The 21,912-nt window shown below is 31.7% G+C and overlaps 2 protein-coding genes across 2 annotated transcripts in view; one reads left to right on the top strand and one right to left on the bottom strand.

Moving 5' to 3' along the window:
- LOC125833865 (pathogen-related protein-like) overlaps window positions 1–21,912 on the top strand; it is a 95,838-nt gene that overhangs the window by 1,597 nt on the left and 72,329 nt on the right. The gene's annotated exons all lie outside the window — the stretch shown is intronic.
- LOC125834161 (glycolipid transfer protein 3-like) lies at window positions 12,535–15,737 on the bottom strand. Its single transcript, XM_049513359.1, has 6 exons — window positions 15,461–15,737; window positions 15,284–15,339; window positions 14,073–14,209; window positions 13,251–13,386; window positions 12,703–12,846; window positions 12,535–12,581 (listed from the first exon to the last, which is right to left on the bottom strand). Exons 1-6 carry the CDS (start codon window positions 15,678–15,680, stop codon window positions 12,546–12,548), a joined length of 729 nt encoding a protein of 242 aa, XP_049369316.1. The 5' UTR covers window positions 15,681–15,737; the 3' UTR covers window positions 12,535–12,545.

Genomic DNA, 21,912 nt, shown 5'->3' with positions numbered 1-21,912 from the left:
GATTGTTAGTACTTGTAGTCCTGTTTATGCAATTTAGTATTTAATGTAAAAAGATTTAGGTCTCATTTATTTGTATTTAATAAATGTCACGATCCAAAAATGGACGTGATGACACTCGTCTTATCCCATCAAAACAAGTCAGCCTAAACCCAACTAATACAGTGAATGCGGAAGTAAAACGTGAATAAAAGTCTAATACTATAAAATACTGTGGAAAACAAGGTCAACTTAATTAAAACCCCAAAACCTGGTTGTCACGTGTACAAGCCTCTAAAGTATTACAATTGATTCAAAAGAAAAACACAAGTTTCAAATGACATTGTTTCTAGAATAGAGCAAGATCATAAATAGGAGTAAGAAGGTCCATTGAAATGACCAGCAGCTACCTCACAAACCTCCATAAGAAGCCTCAGATAAGGAGAGGAGAAAATATCACAAAGGTCCAAGCTAGTAACCTACAAAAATGTAGAAGCAAGGGGTGAGTACCAAACCACACGGTACTCAGCAAGTAAACTTCTAAACACAAGCTAAGGGAATAAAATACGGGTACTCCTTACACACCAACTAAACCTCCACAACTACAACCTGCATAAAACCAGCCCAATCTAACAGTTCACAATGTACATAGCACCCAGCTCAACAACAATCACTTTAACCAATTACATATCCTCAACAACAAACTCAATATTCATCAATCAAAACTTTCACAAAAAGGGCACTCACAATATCAGCAACACACAAGATCAAGTTCATCAAATATTGGTAATCAAATATCAAGTACTTTCCAACCACCAAATAAACACAAATCATCAAGAATGAATGATGTCATGGGATGCAATGCAATATGACACCATGAAATGAATGCCTCAGAATACTAAGTACTCTCTCAACCGTATATACATAATACTCCTCGGAAATACATCAAGAGTTCATGATCCATGGGGAACTCGCGAGGTCCATATACCGACACGGACGATCTCCACGTGTCTGTGCGGACGGTCTCAACGCACTATCATAAAATCAAATAATTCCCAGCACGGACGATCTCCACGTGCCCAACTTATAATCATAATCAATTCCTCGCACAGACAATCTCCACGTGCCCAAATTATAATCATACTCGATCTCAACACGGACGATCTCCACGTGTTAGACCTTTACTCATACCCAATCTCATGTCAATGCATGTGCACAATATGATATCAATTAAAGGGAATGATGCAACATCTCAATAAATCAAATGTCGCTATGACATATAATCACCTCAATTATCACAATTATACGGCTTCTGTAAAGAACACAATCACACATAATAAATCAAGTCAATAATATATCAGCTAATGCTCATATGCTTTGGCATTCTCGAATTAAAATCCGCATTCTATAGTAATAAACTTTTCCTTTATAACACCGGTACTCATACCATTCTCAACACATCACACACAAACAATTAAGCACATTGCCTTTTATTACGCATTTTCATCATTAGAATTAATCAAGGTGGACAAGTCAACCCTTCACCAAGTCCCATTACTCCAAAACACATACCACAAGGAAATACACGAATTTCATACACTTAACAAGAGTTTAGAAATACACTTGTCTTAATTAATTGAACAATCACTCCGGGTCTCGAGTCTTCCCATCTCGTTGAACTTCCAACTCAAAGCAATCTATTCAAATAAGTAACCACGATAAGATTCTGAATACTAACAACACTCATATTACTATATATGTGTTTAGCCTTGACCCAATAATTCACCCAAGTTTATAATCAAGTTCCAAAAATTCACCCAAGTTTATAATCAAGTTCCAAAAATCTTGATGTCAACTAACATTCCAATTATCATATTTTTCAAGTTTCAAACCTAGGGTTAAGTCATAATTTCTCCATACACTTCAACCCTAATAGGTTTCATATAATATAATACATCTTATATTTAATTAGCCATCCCAATATGTCAGAACTTGAATTATAATGCAATAACTATAAAAAAATTCAAAAATCAAATCCAAGTTACGGACCCAGTAACTTCAACTACAGAAAAGTGCAAAAGACTAACTTTAATTTTTCAGAAAATCTGTCAATAGCATACATCAATTTTCTACAAATTTTATAATGATAGGATTATAAAACTCATTTAAAAAGGAAAAGAAGAAACAGTACGCTAAAAGTATAACCCTAAAATCAATCTAATTCTCAAACATTATTATTATAATATATATATATATATATATATGATGTGCAATTAATGCAGGCATTGCAAGAGCAATTAATGCAACCATAGCAAATCTGTAAATTTAACTTGAAATTGCCTTACAGGAGAGGAGCAGTTCGTCCTTTGTGTTCACGTTGCGTCCGCGCACAGGTTAATTTCCTTTCTTCTCTTTATTTTCTTTTCTAAATTAATTATGTATTAAAAGTAATAGTTTCTACTAACCTATTTTAATATTTCAGATTTGACCCATTATTAGTAATAATAAATAAATTACCCATAAATTAATTAACTATTGTTAAATGACTATTCAAAATTATCAAAAAATGACCTTTCAGGTCCGGGTCATTACAATTAAACTTTAAATCTTATAATTTTGATAGCAATCATTAAATTCATTTGATTTTAAGATTGGAATAAGATATCATTGTTTATGCTTAATGAAAGTCTTAATTTTAATCATAATCATTGAGATCTCAGTCACTAAATTTATTTAATTTTTAGGTCTAGTTCTTAATAATTCGGTTTTTAACCATCAAGTGCATTTGATTTTTTGATGTTACAACTATTTAATGGTTATTAATGATTAAAATATGTAAAGGTGTCTATCAAAAATAAAATTAAAGATGGTAGTTCATGTGGGGTCCATCCCATGAGTTTTTGGGTCAACAATTGCGGCTGCAATTGTTGTAAAGAAAATGCAGCTGAATTTGTTTGTCAACAATAGCTGCAAACCTTTTCTTTTGTCAACAAAGTTTGCAGCAATGCAAATTTTCGGTGGCATGATTTTTGAATAGTGCAATGCAATTGCATCTATAAAAGGAACTCTTCAGCTCCTCATTTGATACACCAATTCACAGAGAGAGTAAAATATTTAGAGAGCTGTGAGATTTCCATAGACTATATAAGAAAATAGTTTGTGAAGAAAAATAGAGTGTGAGCGAGATATTTTAGTAAGGTGGAAATCAAAAGTGTGTTATTCTTTTTGAGTGTGTTGTAGTCACTTTGAGTATTGTATTCGTGACTACACAGTGTAAAATTCCTTACTATAGTGATATCAGTTGCTCCTCTTGGCCCGTGGTTTTTCCCTTATTTAGAAGGGTTTCCACGTAAAATTCTTGGTGTCATTATTTTCCCATTTTATTTTCATTACTTTTACCATATATATTTTTGTATTTGTCCGCGTTTTTCCAACAGTTCACTAATTCCATCAATCCACCGCTATTGTCATCGCTTATCATTATCAATTATCATAATCATTGCACATTTTCTTTCATAAACTTAAGAGAAAATGGTCTAAACCCCCCCACCCCCCAACCTATACCCGAAATCCCAACTACACACTCCAACTTTATGGGTGTCCTATTACCCACCTGAACTTTATAATTCTCTATTTTATACACAACTAAGTGCTGACCTGTCATGTGAGGTGTTCTTACATTCTCTAGGCGCGTTAGAAGGTGAATTTTGATGAAAATTTCTGAGAAAATAGTCATCTTCCCCAATTAATCAATGAAAGGATTCAATCTCAATTGACCTCCATTAATGGCATTGCTAGTGCTTTCGTTTGTTCTCCCTCTTTTGCTGCTCGACCATCAGCCACCACTGTCGCCGCCTCCGGCGAAATCCAAACCACCAACAAAACCTCGCTCTCCTCTTATCTCTCTCTCATTCTGAGACAACAACCATAAAGACCTACATCTGTTCTCACAACAAGGTCGACAACAACAACAACAACAACAAAACCTTGCGGCTGCACTGCTCCAACCAGCGAGCTCCGGCGAAGCAAGTAAAACAGATCCTTTTAGATTATTTTTCAATGTTCTCCGACAAGCAAAACTCGAATATCGCTTGACAAGCTCCCGCTATCAATATTCATCTTTGTTCCTCACAATTCCATAGGAATTTGAAAGAATTGGGGGAAGAAATTACCTTAGAGATTTTAAGAAATTGGGAGAGTATAGGAAAAAGTGGAAAGGAATTATAAAAAAATTGAAAAAAAATAATAAATTAATTGAATTTTCACCTGTAAAATGCGTGAAGTTCACAGGCCAACACAGATCTGGTTATGGTGTTTTAGGGGCGTAATTATTACAGTTTTAAATAATTTAGGTGGGTGATAGGACTCCCGTAAAGTTGGAGTGTGTAGTTGGGATTTCAGATATAAGTTGGGGGGTTTTAGACCATTTTCTCTAAACTTAACAAAAACTAAACTATGTCAAACTCAGAAAAGTTCAATTCTTTTCAATATGTTCATACAATATCTTAGGCCGGTCGCCTTCTTCCTTCTACCAATCGTTGGAACTCGATAGAATTGGACTTCAATTTCCTCCCTGAATCTTCTTTAAATGAAAATTTTGAGTTTTTACAATCAAGATTTTCAAAATCTATTGATTTTAACCTATTTGTTAAAAATAAAATCCATTTTAAGCGATTCGTCGTTGTATCAGCCTTGATAATCCTCATTATACCTTCTCTTATTCTTCTTAAGCATTTTTATCATCCAAGAAAACATCATCATGACTTTTCCCCACAATATCACTCTTGCTCTTAACAAAGCTCTTCTCATCTTTGATGCTCAAAAATGTATAGTACATACAACTTTCTTTTGTGTTTAAAAATGCATTTCCCTTGTTTCTTGTTGGTGGTTTTTATGATGCTGGAAATAATATAAAGTTTAGTTTCACTATAGCTTATACTGTTAGTCTTTTGAGCTGGACAGTGATTGAATATCATGAGTGTTGAAATAATAAAAGAATAGTGGATCTTGTACAACTGTCAAATTCTGTTTTAACAGAATTGATAACAGGAATATTAGTTAGTTAGTAAACTAATCTGTATCAGCTATAAATAGAGGTAGTTAGCTAGATATTTTCCTAATTCATTCAGTTGTAAAGGATCAGCAATTATCAATACAAAGCAATCAGTTTATTTACTCTCAAAACTCCATCCTAGATTTTAAGGTTCATAAAAAATGGTGGAATTCAACATGGTATCAGAGCTCGGCTAGAAGATTAGGAGCTAGTAAATCACTGATGACGAGCTTGTAATTAAAGGTGCTGGTTCAATCACTTCTTCCTTCTGTAGATTTTTTTTTTTATGATTTGAATATGAGGATTAGCAATGGCGACACTGGATGTTAGTGATCCTCGACATCCTCTCCATTTGCAACCATCAGATAACCCTGGAAATGTGATAATTTCGATCCAGCTTAACGGATCTGAAAATTACTCAGTCTGGAGCAGAGCAATGAAAATTGCACTACGAGCTAAGCGTAAAATGGGATTCATCAATGGAACGTGCACTAAGGATCTGCACAAAGATGATCTAGAAGAAGAATGGGAGCACGTCAATGCTACGATTCTCACCTGGATCATGAATACGATGTCGAAGGAGTTAGTAAATGGCATCGTGTATGCAGATGATGCGCCTGCAGTATGGGTGGATCTTCAGGAGCGTTTTAACAAAGTCAATGGATCAAGGATCTACAATCTCCATAGGGAAATAGCCACAATTTCACAAGGTACATTTGATATCTCTTCCTATCATTCACGATTACGTTTACTGTGGGATGAATATCAGTCCTTGATTCCTGCGTTATGTGGATGTGTCACATCGAGAGATTTTGTAGTACATCTAGAACAACAGAAATTGTTTCAATTTATGATGGGATTAAATGAATCGTATAATGCAATTAGGAGTCAAATTTTACTGATGACACCATCTCTTTCTGTTAGTCAAGCTCATGCTATGCTTGTTCATGAGGAGAGTCAAAGGAAGATTTGTGAGACGAGTTCACAAGGAGGTATAGTCAGTGACTTGCATAAAAGTACAGTGTTGATGAGTCTACATAATAATCAGCACAGGCAAAAGGGATTCAATTCATATAATAATTCAGGATACAGTAGTTATAATAGCAATTTTTTTGTGATCTCTGTAAGAAGAAAGGTTACACACAGAACATATGCTACAGGTTGATAGGCTACCCACTTGGGTACAAAGGGAAGAATAAACCTCTGTTTAATCAAGGGAATAACAACATAGGAGAAAATGTTTGGGATAGACAAGCTAATATGGTCACGCAAGATACTGTAAATGATATGGGAGATGCTGGTCACAGAGGTAATAGTGCTGGAAACATTGAAAATGGTCAAAGATAGTATAATCAGAGGATTAACATGGTTCATGCTGCTGGGGGAGGTGAGATAACACAAAGGTCACAGTCATAGGCTTCTCATCAGCCAAATCCTGACATTTGCAACAAGTCAGGATCAAGGGGACCAAACTATTTTACTGATCAACAGTATAGTCAAATAATGAGCATGTTAGACCAGGCAGGTAATATTGTTTCTCATTCATTGCAGAATTGTACAGATGCTTGGATAATTGATACTGGAGCCACAGACCACATGACCAATAATTTGCACTTATTGACTAATGTGACCAACACATATGACACAATGAGAAGTAATGTGTATCTTCCAAATGGTAAGATAGTGCTAGTTGATTACCAAGGAACATGTCAAATTGCAGGTGGCTATGCCATGGGAAATGTCTTATATGTGACTGATTTCAAGTATAACTTGTTATCAGTATCAAAACTAACAAAAGAATTATCTTGCTCAATGATATTCTTTCCACACTTTTGTGTCTTCTAGGACCTTTATACTGGGAAAGTGAAGGGGATTGTTAAGGAAGAAGGTGGCCTTTATCTCTTACAGCCAAAAAATTCTGAGAAGATTTGCAGTAGAACAAGCAGCAGCAGCTTTGCAGAAAAGGTCATAGATGATGTTCAAACATGGCATAAAAGACTTGGACACATCCCAGCTGGTGTTATGCAGAAGTTGTCTTTCCTACAAAATAAAGTGTCAGTCTGCAGTTTTGACAATTGCATTGTATGTCCTGTTGCTAGACAAACTAGGAAACCATTTCCTCATAGTGTTACTAGATCAGCAGAACTTTTTCAGTTGCTTCATATAGACATTTGGGGACCCTACAAGGTTCCTACTACTGCTGGTTATAGATACTTTCTCACTATTGTGGAGTATCATTCTAAGATGATATGGATTTTTCTGACGAAATTGAAAAGTGATGCTATTGTTTCGCTTAAATCATTTATTAAAATGACAACTGTTCAGTTTGATAGGCATGTTAAGATGATAAGAACAGATAATGGTGCAGAATTTTTTAGTAAAGAGTGTACAGATTTCCTACTCCAAAGTGGAATTGGGCATCAAAGTAGTTTCCCACATACTCCACAACAAAATGGAGTAGTGGAGAGAAAACATAGACACAATTTAGAAATGGCACGAGCTCTATGGTTTCAAGGGCATCTACCACTCCATTTCTGGGGATATTGTGTTCTGACAGCAGTCTACTTAATCAATAGGCTACCATCTACTGTATTAGCTGGAAAATCACCATATGAAGTTTTTCACAAATCTGAGCCTTCACTTTCCCATCTCAAAGTTACTAGTTGCTTGTGTTTTGCAACTGTTACTGAGAAAATAGATAAATTTTCTCCTAGAGCTATTGTTGCAGTACACATGGGCTACTCTGCTACACAAAAGGCTTACAGACTTTATGATTTTAAGTCCAAGAGATACTTTGTGAGCAGGGATATATCCTTCAGGGAACATATATTTCCTTTTCTCCAGTTGAAGCATAGTGATAACAACAGACTTTTCCCAGAATTAGAGACTACGTCTGATGATTGCTATCCACCTCCTGTTGCATCTGAGGTTGTTCATTCCCCTGATGAGCCTATTTCTGCAGAGTCCTCAGTTCCTGCTGAGACCACTGTTGGTCCTCCTCCACCTGCAAGAAAGTCTTGTCGACCTTCCAGACCTCCTATTTGGATGACAGATTTTGTTTGCCCTTCCAAAGGAAACAAATCTTGCTATTATCCCCTCTCCAATTATGTTAGTTATGCCTCTCTTAATCCACTTTGCCAATCCTACCTGGCTTCCATTTCTTTTGAAGTTGAGCCTTCTTCTTATGCTGAGGCTATCACAGATCCCAGATGGCTTGCTGCTATGCAAACTGAGATCACAACCCTTGTTAACAACAAGACTTGGGAGGTGGTTGATATTCCTAAAGGGAAGATTCCTATTGGTTGTAAATGGGTCTATAAGATCAAGTATCATTCCAATGGGGACATTGAAAGGTTTAAAGCTAGGTTGGTTGCTAAAGGGTACAGCCAACTTGAAGGTCTAGATTACCAGGAAACTTTTTCCCCTGTTGTCAAGATGGTTACAGTCAGGGCTGTCATTGCTTTGGCTTCCATGCACAACTGGAACTTATACCAAATGGATGTCTATAATGCCTTCTTGCAAGGTGATCTTGAAGAAGAGGTTTATATGCAGTTTCCTCCTGGATTTGGTAGCCAAGGGGGGCAGAATCAGGGTTGCAGGCTTCTCAAATCCTTATATGGTCTCAAACAGGCATCCAGACAATGGAACCTTAAACTTACTAATGCCCTATTAGCAGCACATTTCAGTCAGAGTCAACATGATCATTCATTATTCATCTTAAGAAGGCATGGCAAGCAGGTGATTATATTGGTCTATGTAGATGACTTATTGATTACAGGAGATGATGAGGGACTAATTCAGGAGGCTAATGATGTGTTACATAAAGCTTTTAAGATCAAAGATCTAGGGTCTTTGAAATACTTCTTAGGAATTGAAGTTTGCAGGTCCAAGAAGGGGATTCTATTGTGCCAGAGAAAGTATGCACTGGCACTAATTGCTGATCTAGGACTAGCAGGATCCAAAACTACAATGATACCACTTGAACAAAATCAAAAGCTCACAAGTCAGGAGTATGACCAACATTATGGCCTGCATGATGATGCACTGCTGAGTGATATCAAAGGTTATCAAAGACTGATAGGAAAATTGCTATACTTGACACTAACCAGACCAGACATTGCATATAGTGTTCAGACCTTGAGTCAGTTTATGCAAAATCCTAAAAAGTCTCACCTAGAAGCAGCACACAGAGTTATAAGATACATAAAGAATGAACCAGGTATGGGAATCTTACTAAGTGCAGAAGGAAGTGCTTCTCTCACAGCATATTGTGATGCTGATTGGGCAAGTTGTCCAAATTCAAGAAAGTCAGTGACTGGCTATATTGTGAAATTTGGACAATCCTTAATCTCTTAGAAGTCAAAGAAACAAAACACTGTGGCAAGGAGCTCAACTGAGTCAGAATACATGAGCATGGCACTGACAGTATCAGAATTAATTTGGCTGCTGGGGTTGTTTAAGTTTTTGGGAGTGGAGATAACTACACCAGTTCGACTACTTACAGATAGCAAAACAGCAATGCAGATAGCAAGCAATCCTGTGTTTCATGAGAGGACAAAGCACATAGAAATAGACTGTCATTTCATAAGGGAAAAGGTTCAGCAAGGGTTAATACATCCAGAGTATGTTTCAACAAATGAGCAGGAGGCAGACCTATTGACAAAGGGACTTGGAGGAGTTCAGCATTATCATTTGATGTCCTAGCTAGGCGTCTTAAACATTTTTCACCACCTAGCTTGGGCAATCCTCCTCCCTTTGAGCTAGTTTTTGAGGTGTGAGTTAGGCCTAAGACCTAATTTAACATGGTATCAGAGCAGGGCCCGTCTCACCAGATGTTGGGGCCCCCAAAAATCAAAATTGCCCACGCACAGATGCTAAGCACTGGGCGTGAGGTGGGGTGTTAAAGAATGACAAAAGTCCCACATCGGTGGTTAATGAGATGGGTGGACTCCTTATAAGGCTTGGGCAATCCTCCTCCCTTTGAGCTAGCTTTTGGGGTGTGAGTTAGGCCTAAGACCTAATTTAACAATGAGAAGTATGAAGACGTTGGAGAAATTGATCATGTTAAAGATATAATCAAATGGGGTAGTTTATATTTGCTTAAACTCTTTGTTCCTCCAAATAATTCTTCAGCAAGAATCTACTCTCAGGTACTAATCAAGAATCTGAATTCAAGACTATTTTGAGTTAATCATCGAAAACATACATGAACTATCACTTTTTCATGAGTTTCACATCTCAACTGTCAATTGTTCTCTTTTCCTATCTGATTTATCACCCATATGTGTATTAAAACACACCGCGAAGCTGACTAGGCCAAATCAGTTGTTCCCTTTTCCTACCTTAATTGTCACCGTATATTCAACTAGGCTTATTTTAGTACATAGATGGTAATAGTTCAGGTAAGAAAAGGGAATCGCTGATAGTTGGAGTGTGAAACTCGCGAAAAATGATAGTTCAGTTGTGTTTTGGACCATTATCTCTAATATTTTCGGATAAAAGTTTCAATCTTTTGTTGATTTCTCATTTCAGGTTGGAGGGAATAATTCAAATGCTGAGAATGATCTAACTTGTTGGCAAAGGCTAGAAGATATGAATTACCCAAGGCTTGTTTCGGTTTGTGACATTAGTACTGCTTCAGACTTAGCAGGGGAAATGGTAGCAGCATTGCCAGCTGCATCATTAGTATTGAAAGAAGATAAGGACATTTCAGCGGAATTGTTCATTCTTGCAAATAGAACAGCGAAGAAAGGAAAGTACACGATGAATGATGAGTGTGGAGGACATGCTAGGCAATTTTATAACTCAACTAGTTATAAAGATGAATTGGTTTGGGTGGACTTTGGTTGTTTTTTGCTACAGGTAACAAAACTTACCTCAAGTATGCAACAGAAAACTTTGCCTCAGCTGTAAAGGAACAGATAGCTTCTGATGAAGGCGTTTTCGATTGGAACAACAAAATTACTGCTATATCGGTAACTTGGCGCGAAAACTTGATGAGAAATTATGTTTTTGTTGTATGCATTTCATCTTAAGACTGAAACTTACTACTGTTATATAGATACTGCTAACAAGGATTAGGTACTTTCGGGATCTTGGTTATCCATATGAGTCTTCGTTTATATCATCAACGAACAATATTGATTTGCTCATGTGTTCGTATACTTCTGATAAAAAGTACAGCAAAACAGCAAGTGATGTCTCAATGTTCATATTTTTTGCTATTCATAACTTAAGATATTAAAAAAACTGATGCATTTTCAGGTGGACTAATCTTTTTAAAGCCAAGTACTGATGCAGCATTACTCCAATATGCTGCAACATCTTCTTTTCTTAGCAAATTGTATAGTAACACCTATCCTTTTCAAGTTCATCATCGAGCTGCATCGATCCCTTGGGATGGTGAATGACGTGATTGTTCAGAAGGGAGTCAATGGCTCAATTCAATAAGGGAGAATCCAAATACCATATTGGGAGCAATGGTTGCAGGACCAAATATGGATGACATCTTTTCGGACAAAAGAAGTAAACCATGGTTCACAGAGCCAAGTATAGCAAGCAATGCTGGGCTTGTAGCAGCACTGGTTGCACTTCATGATCCTCCTACTGCATCTTCTTTAGGTAATTTAGGAATAGACAAGCATGGTATGTTTGAAAATGTAAAAGAAGTGTCTTGAGTAGAAAGGCAGTAACTAGTTACTCTTACTCCCTCTGTTTCAATTTGTTTTTCTAACTTTCCCTAAAATAATCCGTTTTAAAAAAGAATACATTTTTCTTGTTTAGAGAACTCTTTAATTGGCAATTCTCAGACGAGGGAATCATTCCTCTCTAAAAAAAAAAAGAAGCTAGAATCTTTCTATTGATAGAGCTTTCACGTCTGCGCATAGAATCCTTTTTTGCCCTTCCATTCTGTTCTTACGGTATTTGGGTCGAAATTCGTGTGATGGTTCAAAAGTCATTTCAAATATTCTTCGCACCAACTTTTCACATGACACGTTTGAAATCTTAGTGTAAATGACATTTTGGTATATTCTATATATCTTTAGTTTGAAACCACAACATTCAAAAGTCATTTTTACTTTCTTAAATTTCGTGTCAAGTAAAAAACAGACTAACAAATTGAAACGAAGAAAATAGTAGTTTCTTGACATTGTTTAGATAATTAATTAAAAGGTTCATAAGCACAAATAGTTACATCAATTCTATAACTAAGCAGTAAAAAAGTTTATATATGCAAGACACGTCTTATATTAAATCGTTTGATGCAAACACCGGGTGCATTAGTACCTGGTGTTTACATCAAACCACACAATCTAATCTTATAATCGCGAATTAGAATAAGAGGTACACATCCCATTTTGGTGCTTACAAGTACGTAGATATGTACCAAATGAAGTGTACGTTCACATAACTGAACTTGGGATGTATATTTTACATAACAAGCAAAAAAAGGATAATGGTTAGAAAACTTTTTAAAAAAAGTTATATTTACAGCTAGCTTGTCACATTTTCATCTTCAAGTAGATTTTAACCTATCAAGATCATATGCACCCTACAAAATAAAGGTTAAATAAACAATTAGCAGAATTAAAAAGAAAATAATTATTATTGGAACATTATTAGTGTAGAGTTAAATATAATTATAAAATAAATTATATTGAGATCGATCTTACCAAAACGTCATGAATTTCTTTTAACAAAGGTGTCAATAGTGAAATGAAGGTACGCAATTCCTTCTTAAAATCATCGTTATTTTTATCTTTGCCCTTCAGAATTGTGATTAACCCCTTGCTCTCTGGCACTAGCTTTAGTGCTACCTGCAGAATAATTTTTTGTTTAATTTTCACATAAAATAACTTAATAACATATTTTTACACTAAATAGCGGCCATCAAAATAATAGCCTGAACTTTTTTTGAGTATACTAATGTGTGTGTATATATAAACACACACATATAATACACATATTTTATACATAAGTAGTGTATATTTTTGGGATAGTTACGATCCTAAATAGTTCGGCCAACTAGTTTATAAAATATGTACAGTATGTATACGTTGTGTATATACATATCTATTCACAATGTATACACTATCAATGTATATTTTAACCATGTTGGTAAACTAGTTGGCCGAACTATACACATATTCGTGACTTTCCCTATACTCATAATTCATGTGAATAGTAAAAATTGAATATAGAAAAAAAAGAAGAAAATGACCTTGAAGGCAGCTGAAGAGATCCATCCATGCCATGGCTTAAGGGTGTTAGTGTAAGATTCTTGAACAGCTTGCACCATGTTCCTCTCTAAATCATCCGCCAGTAGTTGTAACAATGCTAAGGTGAAATCCAAGGATCTGCAAGTATATATCCAATATTCTAAAATACTAACTTCAAACCAATTTTTACATCGTCAATATAAACATTTTTTTTACATTATCGAGTCATTCAAAGGATATCTGAAATAAAACATGTTACTTATCATAACAGGTACTGATGATATGATGAAGTAAAAGTTATATACACGGGTAGTGCATATTATTTACGCTCTTTAAAGTAAACTCATGAACTAACACTAGTATTCCATCCTAATTTTTAGAAATACACACACTCACGTAAATATAAATCAGAAAGACGGATCAAGAATTTTAAATTTGATGAGTTCAAATTATGTTTAAGCTTGTATACGTACAACTGATTTCATTATCTAAGATTTATAGGTTCAAAACATAATACTTTATAAGTTGTTTTTTACTAATTTTCTACATCCATTTATGTTTAGTGTCTATAATAATTGATTAAATTTTATTAGTTCTCCTTAATTATAAGAAGCTTCTCTAAATACTTGGTGAATAGAAAGAAAGTGACCACCGAAAGATGTGGTGTACGTAGTGGATGAGGTTGTTCTTTCCTTAATCAGATGTTTCATATTCGAGCCCTAAATATGAAATAATTTTTGATAGAAAAACGCTGCCTCGAATGGGTCCTACCCAAAGCAAAAAAATATATAAAGAAAGTGAAAATATGCAAAGTGTTAATTTACCTGGTGAGCCAAAGAAGAGCTTTGCAACAAGTTTTAGAACACTTTGTTCCGTTGCCTTCACTAATTATCTCTTTCTTTAATATCTCAACCATATTTGAGTAGAGAGCAGGGTCTGAATCATGCACCTTTTCCAATTTCTATACATTTGATATACAAAAATAAACTATATAAGTAAATGTTAAAAACAAGAAACTAAAATTAATATGTACAATGACGTATTAGAAACAAACAAAGAAGGGCAAAATTATGCACGTAATGGTGTAATGTAATATAATGTAACGATCGAATAAAGTGGATAAAAATCATAAGAGCTTTAGAATTTTAATTTCTCATAAAGAAACTAAAAAACACTACTATGTGACTATTATTGTTCCTATACGTGTTTAAACTTTAGTAAGTTAAAAGCTATTATTCGATATTTATATTAGTGGAAAAGTATTTACGAAACTAAAATAGTCAAAGTGTAGTAGTACTTAAAACATCAATTTATCCATAAAAAGTCAAGATGAAGAAATTTTGGCAGCATCAGGCTTCATGACCAGTAATAATGTACGTTGGGGGCCCAGAATTAAAATCCAAATCGTGTGTTTTACACATACCATATGAAAATACCTTACAACTTTATCCACATAGTACAAAAAAAATAAAAATTACTCCATACAACAAACATTATAAATCACTCTATTAATATTATAAGAGATATTTTAATCGAAATTGCTGTAACAATATTGAACAATATATATTTTTAAAATATATTATTAAATAGTGCAGGGGTAAAAAGTCCTCCATAAAATTTGGTCTCTTAACATCAATTTCGACCAAAATTAAAGTATTTTTCAGACTATTTTGCCTTTTATTAAAAAAAAGTTAAAATCAAGAAGAAAAGATGATTTTTGGAATAATAATTATTAGGATAAGTGATAACTATGTGAAAAACTTAACTCGATCATATCATTGGTTTGCATGCTCAAAAAGTCTTCTTTTACAAAAGTATTACTCTCTTCGTTTTCGTTTCAATTTAAGTGTTTTAGTTTGTTGAATATAAATTTTTTAAAAATTTTATTATATTAAATTAAAAATATATATAACATAATAAATTTCATAATTTTAAATTTGTGATATCAAAATTAAAATTGAGATTGAGATAAATCAAAATAAAAAAAATATGACGGATAAATTGAGACGAAGAAAGTATGTATGATTGTACTTACCTGGATATTTTGAAATATGTCTTGTCTCAACACAGCCATTGTCGGCCCTATCTTATCTTCAAATCATATAATCGTTTCACAACAAAACAACAATTAATAACAAACCAAATCCACAATAATTATCCAAGAATCATTAGAATTAAAAAAAAAAAAAAAGAAGAATATTATAGTACTAACCAAGAACTTGAAGGACTAAATTGGAGATAGAGAGAAAAGGCATAGTAGGAATATGATAATTATAATCTTTATCAATATCATGATTAGCAACAAGATTAGCAGCAGTTTGTTGTTGATCATGTTTAATTAATTTGACTTTGATGAGCTTCATCATAGATAGTTCTTCAATACCAATTGTTATTTCTGTTGACTCTACTTCCATATCTCTTCTTCTCTTCATTTCATCAAACTCTACACTTTCTTCTCTGACCACTTCATCTTTTATATATATATAGTGACAAAACTTGTTAAATATTAATTACCAAATTTAAAAAATAGGTTCACCAGCTGTTTTGGTCATTGTTATCGTCACATGACTAAAATATTTTACTAACAATATTATTTTTTTGCTCTAAGAAATATTCTTTTCAACGGTTCTCAAAGTGTTGGGAGCATTTGAAATCGTTCTATAAAATTTCGAGCTCATAAAGTTACAATTCTGACTTAGACAATTTCTGTCCTTATAATACATACTATTTTTTCTTTTTTTTTTTAAAGTCAAACAATATGAATTTTGATTAATATTTTATAATATATTTTTTTCATCATATTGATATGAAAAAATTATAACTTATAATTCTTTTTATTTAATTTTTTAATATCTAAATTTTTATTTTAAAATATTAAATTAATATAATCTAATTTAACTTTAAAAGTTACTCAAATTAATTTTTTTTAAAATACAATATAACAAGTAAAAAGGGAATGGAGGAAGTATGTGTTTTCTCTTGCCTTACATATGAATTTAATTATATTGTAATTTAAGATTCAAAATGAATATCGAAAGAGATGAAAAGAAAAATGATACTCTCTCCATTTAGGACAGGTGATTTCTTTCATTAATTGACCTTGAAGTTGTCATTTATCGTATCAGTATAAAGTATAATTTAATCAATTATTATTATTGTTTCGTGTTATCCCTTTGAGTATTGGGTTAGAACTACTCAATAAAAACGAAAATTTCCAAATTAAATAATACTCTCATTTATTGAACTTCTATTTAAAAATAAAATAAATAAATGATAATGGCACGAGATTCTAGGGTAGAACCATCTGTTGGAAACTTGAAATGGGATAACTCACAGTATTTTGTATGGAAAAATGGGAAATATTTGGTTATATTGACTTATGATATCCTAGATTTATAAAATTTGTAACTTGTATTGGTGGTATGGATAACAATCTTTATACTAATATGAAGTTTCTCGGTCTCAAAATAATTATCGCTTTAGCTAAAAAACAAAATATACTTCTTATGTCTTTTTTCATTTTTCTTTTTGTATTTAATAACAAATTTTTAAATATTTATTTTATCTTACTAAAATAATTTATAGTCACTCATACAATTTTTTCTTAATAATATTCAATTTTTATTAGGCATAAAATAAGTTAAAGTGATATTAATTTTAAAAATAGAAGGAATAATGCTTTTTAAGATACTCTATATATTTGGATGACAAAGAGATAATTGGCTGATTCGTTGAATTAGATTCAAGATTCAAGTATTATCATTGGAGGTATGATTTTTTACTATAATTTAAATAGTATTTTCTGATTTATTTTAAATAATCTTATAATTATTTTTCGTCCACTAAAATATCGACACGTTCTTATATAGAATAGTTAAGATACATTATTATTATTATTATAAGAAATTTTTACCTAATCAGATTATCCTAGTCAATATATTACGGATAAACTTTCCTAAAAATCATTAAAGACATATATTATTATAATTATCACTGTACATGAAAAAGACCGTTAAATGAAGAGAAGGTGACGATGGGGTTGTGGGGAGGGGTTCTAAGATAATTAGCATTACTTTTTATTATTTTTTTAGCACGATCTCACCCCTGAGAATTATAATATTTAAATAAAATGGTTATTGAAACTTATAACATGAGTAATTTATTTAAGTTTTTGACTTTTCACCCAACGTTGTAATTAATTTGTTAATCAGAGGAGGATCACGGAAATTAATGTTAACTCCACCACATGATAATCTTCAAACTTTTGACACTAGTCATGTTCCAAGCCCACAACACGTATTGTTATAATTGATTTAGAAAATCTCAAATTTATTATTTCAACGATGTGATTAATTCAAAAAAGTTGGTATTATGTGAACTTTTTGTATTGTTATATATAACTTTATATTTCTTTGTCTTTTTTGTATGTGAAATACACATAAAATATCACATGTACTCCTTTCATGTTCTCATTATCGTTCACGACTATCACATTATATAATATGCCCCATCTATTAGGATATCAACTTCGATAAATTTCAAGAAATTAAAAAATTAAAAGTGGACGGAGGTAGTATATAATTTCAAGATTGAAGAATGTATCGACACTTTACTGTCCTCATTCATAGGATATATATATGAGGAATTAACAATGCTGCTATTATTGCAGGAAGCATATCATGTGAATTTGTTCTAATATGTCCAACAAAATGTCTAAAACAAAAATAATTTTAATTTTAAAAATAGGAAAAAGAGCAAATCTCATAATTGAAAAACACAATTAGTTCATCAATTATTATTAAGGTTTGATGTTTCCCAACAGCAACGTAAATGGATAAGGTCAAACACATGAAGGTTAAAGAGTTTCCAGGAGTTCTCTACTTTTATTTTGTTTTTCCTTTTTCAATTAAATTATCATATTTTTATTTATATTCTTTTCGTTTCAAATTATCTATTATATTCATCTTTTATTTAAGAAAATATTACTTCTTGTGTCCAGATTTTTTATTTTTTTTTTGAGATGTAAGACACCTCTTCAAAAAATTAATTAAAGATATTAAATTAAGGAACAATTTATTAATATTACACTTTTTATTCTTTTCAGACTTTTCTTAAAACTAGAGATAGTCATTAAAAATATGGGTAATTTTGGGGGTAAATCGATTAATCCATCTGTTTCATATTAGTTGTCTTTTTTCCTCTTTACATACCCCTTAAGAAATCATACATAAAAAAGATAATTTTACTAATTTATAACTCCTTAAAATACTTTTTTAACGAACTTATTTACACTTTCAAAAATAAATAGTTGACAGTCATGTAGATGATTTTTTTTTAATTCTATCTTGAATTTTTATTGATTCATTGGAATGGTTGAAGTAATTAGAAGGGATTTTTGACCTCTTCACCTCTCCATCAATATATGAAAGACAAATATTGCATAGGTCAAAGTAGCTCTTGCTTAGTAAATTCAAATTTGACCAAGAGCTTTCGAAAAATATTTATTTAATGGCAAGTGATTAATTTACTTTCAAAAACAAATAATGATAGTGGTAAAATTATAAAATAAATAAATTATCCTGATATTTAAAAAAGATAACTAGTTTTTAGTTGAAAAATGACAATTAAGTGTGAAGGAGTACCATTTATGCCAATAAAACCATATAAACTCGACAATACCTTTTTTTTTAAAAATATATAATAAAAATTAGGTCCATATACCTCGTAATTTGCAGGACAATTAATTGAGCTTTGCATTTCAAATTTGAAGATTATATTATAAGGCCCTCCGTTTTATTTTACTTAGTTTTATACGAAAAATAATTTTCTTTTTACTCGTTTACTTTAGTAAATGAAGGAAAAAGTATTACTGTATTTTCTTTCAATACTTTCCTATCATTAAATAATTATCTAAAATACTTATCTAATTTAAAAATTTAAGAGATAATTTATCATTTGTTTTAAATTTTCCCTTATATAAACTATAGTCATTTTCAAATCATTAAATTTGTTAGAATCAAAATTTGATAGAGTAAAATTATCATTCTATTTATTATTTTTAAAGATATGTCAACTTAATACTGAACAAGTAAAAATGAACATAAAAACCAAGTTTAAGTTTTCAAAACATATTTAACAAAGTTAATTTAGTATAATAAATTTCCAATAAATACTTTTATAAAGATAAAATCAAATTAATATGAGCCGTATAAAATGAATCGGAGTGTCAAGGTGATGAGACCCACCGCCCAAATTTAAGATTCCTCGATATGCTTTGCTGTTAATTTCAGATGAAAAAATATAACAAAAAATATATATTCCTCTTTCGTACGTCCACTAACAAATATTATTAAGAAAAAATTAGACCTCTTTGCTTGGATTCATGAATCTAAAGAATATATCTTTGTTTATTTTTGACTATTTTAATTTGTTAATTTTAAATATTCATAATAATTGCTGTTTAATTAACGTATTAATTTATATTATATATGTTCTTGATCAGATAAGAGAGTGATCTAACACTAAATATTGCATATATAGCTGTAATTGTTCCCCTTGGGTTGACCTATACCAAATTCAAATCCACTTATCAATTAGCAATAATAACAGTAATTAGGTCCTAATTACCTGATTTAATTTGTTAATTACGTGACTAAAATTCTGAACAGGCATTTAGACAAAAAAAACCTTGATCCATTAATTAAAGAAATTATAAACATGCAATGATTGATTAGCTAGGAAGTGAGCCGTTTAATTTCATGCCAAACACGAACTATATATAAGCTGACTAAAAACACATTTATTCTTATATTTTTAAATATATAGCTGACTTAAAAAACATATAATAAAATCATATTTCATAAATAGCTGACTTAAAGCATATCTGTACTCATATTTTTAAAGGAGTAATAATGCATTAATTTGATTGTGAGAAAGTAAAGGGCCTGTCACTTAGGTAGGAAAAATTTAATCTAAATTAAGGAAATTAATTAGATGATGAATTATGGACCAAAATATAAGTAGATTAATGATGAATTTGCAAACACAATTTTGAATTTATTTGATGCAACAAATGTGCACCCCATCTAGACACACAAGATGTATTGCAAAATTAAAGAAACAAAAATTTAATCTAGGTTGACTAGTAGAACAACTTTTTATTTGTCAATTTTATCATAAATTTTGTTTAATAATTACTATTTTAGGAAATTAAGAAGAATTCATTTATTTTATTTTTATTAATACATTGTTCAAATATATGATTCATACCATTTTCTAAAGAAATCTTACCAATTATAAATTTGACAAATGAGCGATTTCATGAAATAATCATTTTTTTTAAAAAAATTCACCTGATGTTCTATATATCTGCATTGGAGTTTGACTAACACTCTTAGAAAGTTCTACGTTAAGGATAAAACGCTTCTTAACAAAAATGACTTCATATTTGAGAAGACTTTGAACCCGAGGAGATGTACTTATCCACATTCCACTGATCCACCACAACCTCAATTGAAATAATTGTTTATATTAATGCTACTAGTAGTATATAGTTTAATTAAGCAACCAATAAGAGGGAACACATTTTATGAGTTTAGTACAGTGACAGTACATGCTAAGTACTTAGTGAGGTTGTTATGTTGTTATCAATGGATAATTAAAAAATGTGAGTAGGCCCCACATCAGATACAAACTTCCCCTAATAAGAACTGGACGAGGTGGCTAACACCTAAATGGCAAGGTGTTAACTGTTAACTAGTAAAACTATTACTCTATATTTTATATAAATTTATAGTTTAACTTTTAAAAAATTAGTATGACTTGGGAAAAATAACTTTAAAAATGTAAGGGCCCGTTTGGCCATGCGATATGGAATCATGATATGGTATCATGATATGGAATCATGAGATGAAATTGAAGGTTTGTTTGGACATGCGATATAGAATTTTTGTGTTGTATATTTTCTCATAAACATAAAAATCTCATAAGTTGTAAAACTATTAAAATAGCCCCAATTGTTTATTCAATCTTATCAAATAAACAAAAATTATAAAATCGCATAATAAATTATTACAAAGTTATTTGTTCTTCAGTTAAATAATTGTTTCATCTAACTTTAATTTAATTAAAAAAATTGAACATAAATTGTACTTGATATGCTCATATCTCTCAACTACTCTTACAAATAACCTATAAAGTAGAAAAAAAACATACATTAGTGAGTAAATATTAACTTAGAAGTTAAATGCACTAAGATAAAAATTAACAAACATCACTAACTTCTAACTATTTACAAGAAAAATCAATAGTTAAATATTATTGAATAACGAAATTTTAAAAAGTTACCACAAGTTTGAGTCAAAAACACTTCTAATAAAATTTAATCAAAAAAATTATAACTAGTCCACTTGACTAAATATTAATAACTAATTGATCAAATTTTCCCAAGTCATCAATCAATTGGACTTGATATCCTTCAGTCATGTGAACGAACATTTTGCAAATACTAAGATTAAGGAAGTGCGGCACCGTCAATGAAAATTGTCTTTTATCAATATTATGTTTAGTCATAAGATTAAGACGTTTTTTTTATTATGAAAAATCAAAAAAGTATTACTCCCTTCGTTCCCATTTATATTCACCAAATGAATTTCTACTTTATCA

This window comes from Solanum verrucosum, unplaced genomic scaffold, assembly GCF_900185275.1.
Source record: "Solanum verrucosum unplaced genomic scaffold, falcon-dt-bn FXZP01000108.1, whole genome shotgun sequence".
Classification (NCBI taxonomy): domain Eukaryota; kingdom Viridiplantae; phylum Streptophyta; class Magnoliopsida; order Solanales; family Solanaceae; genus Solanum; species Solanum verrucosum.
The sequence above is the reverse complement of the archived record's forward strand: the minus strand, read 5'-3'. Positions and strand labels throughout refer to the sequence as shown.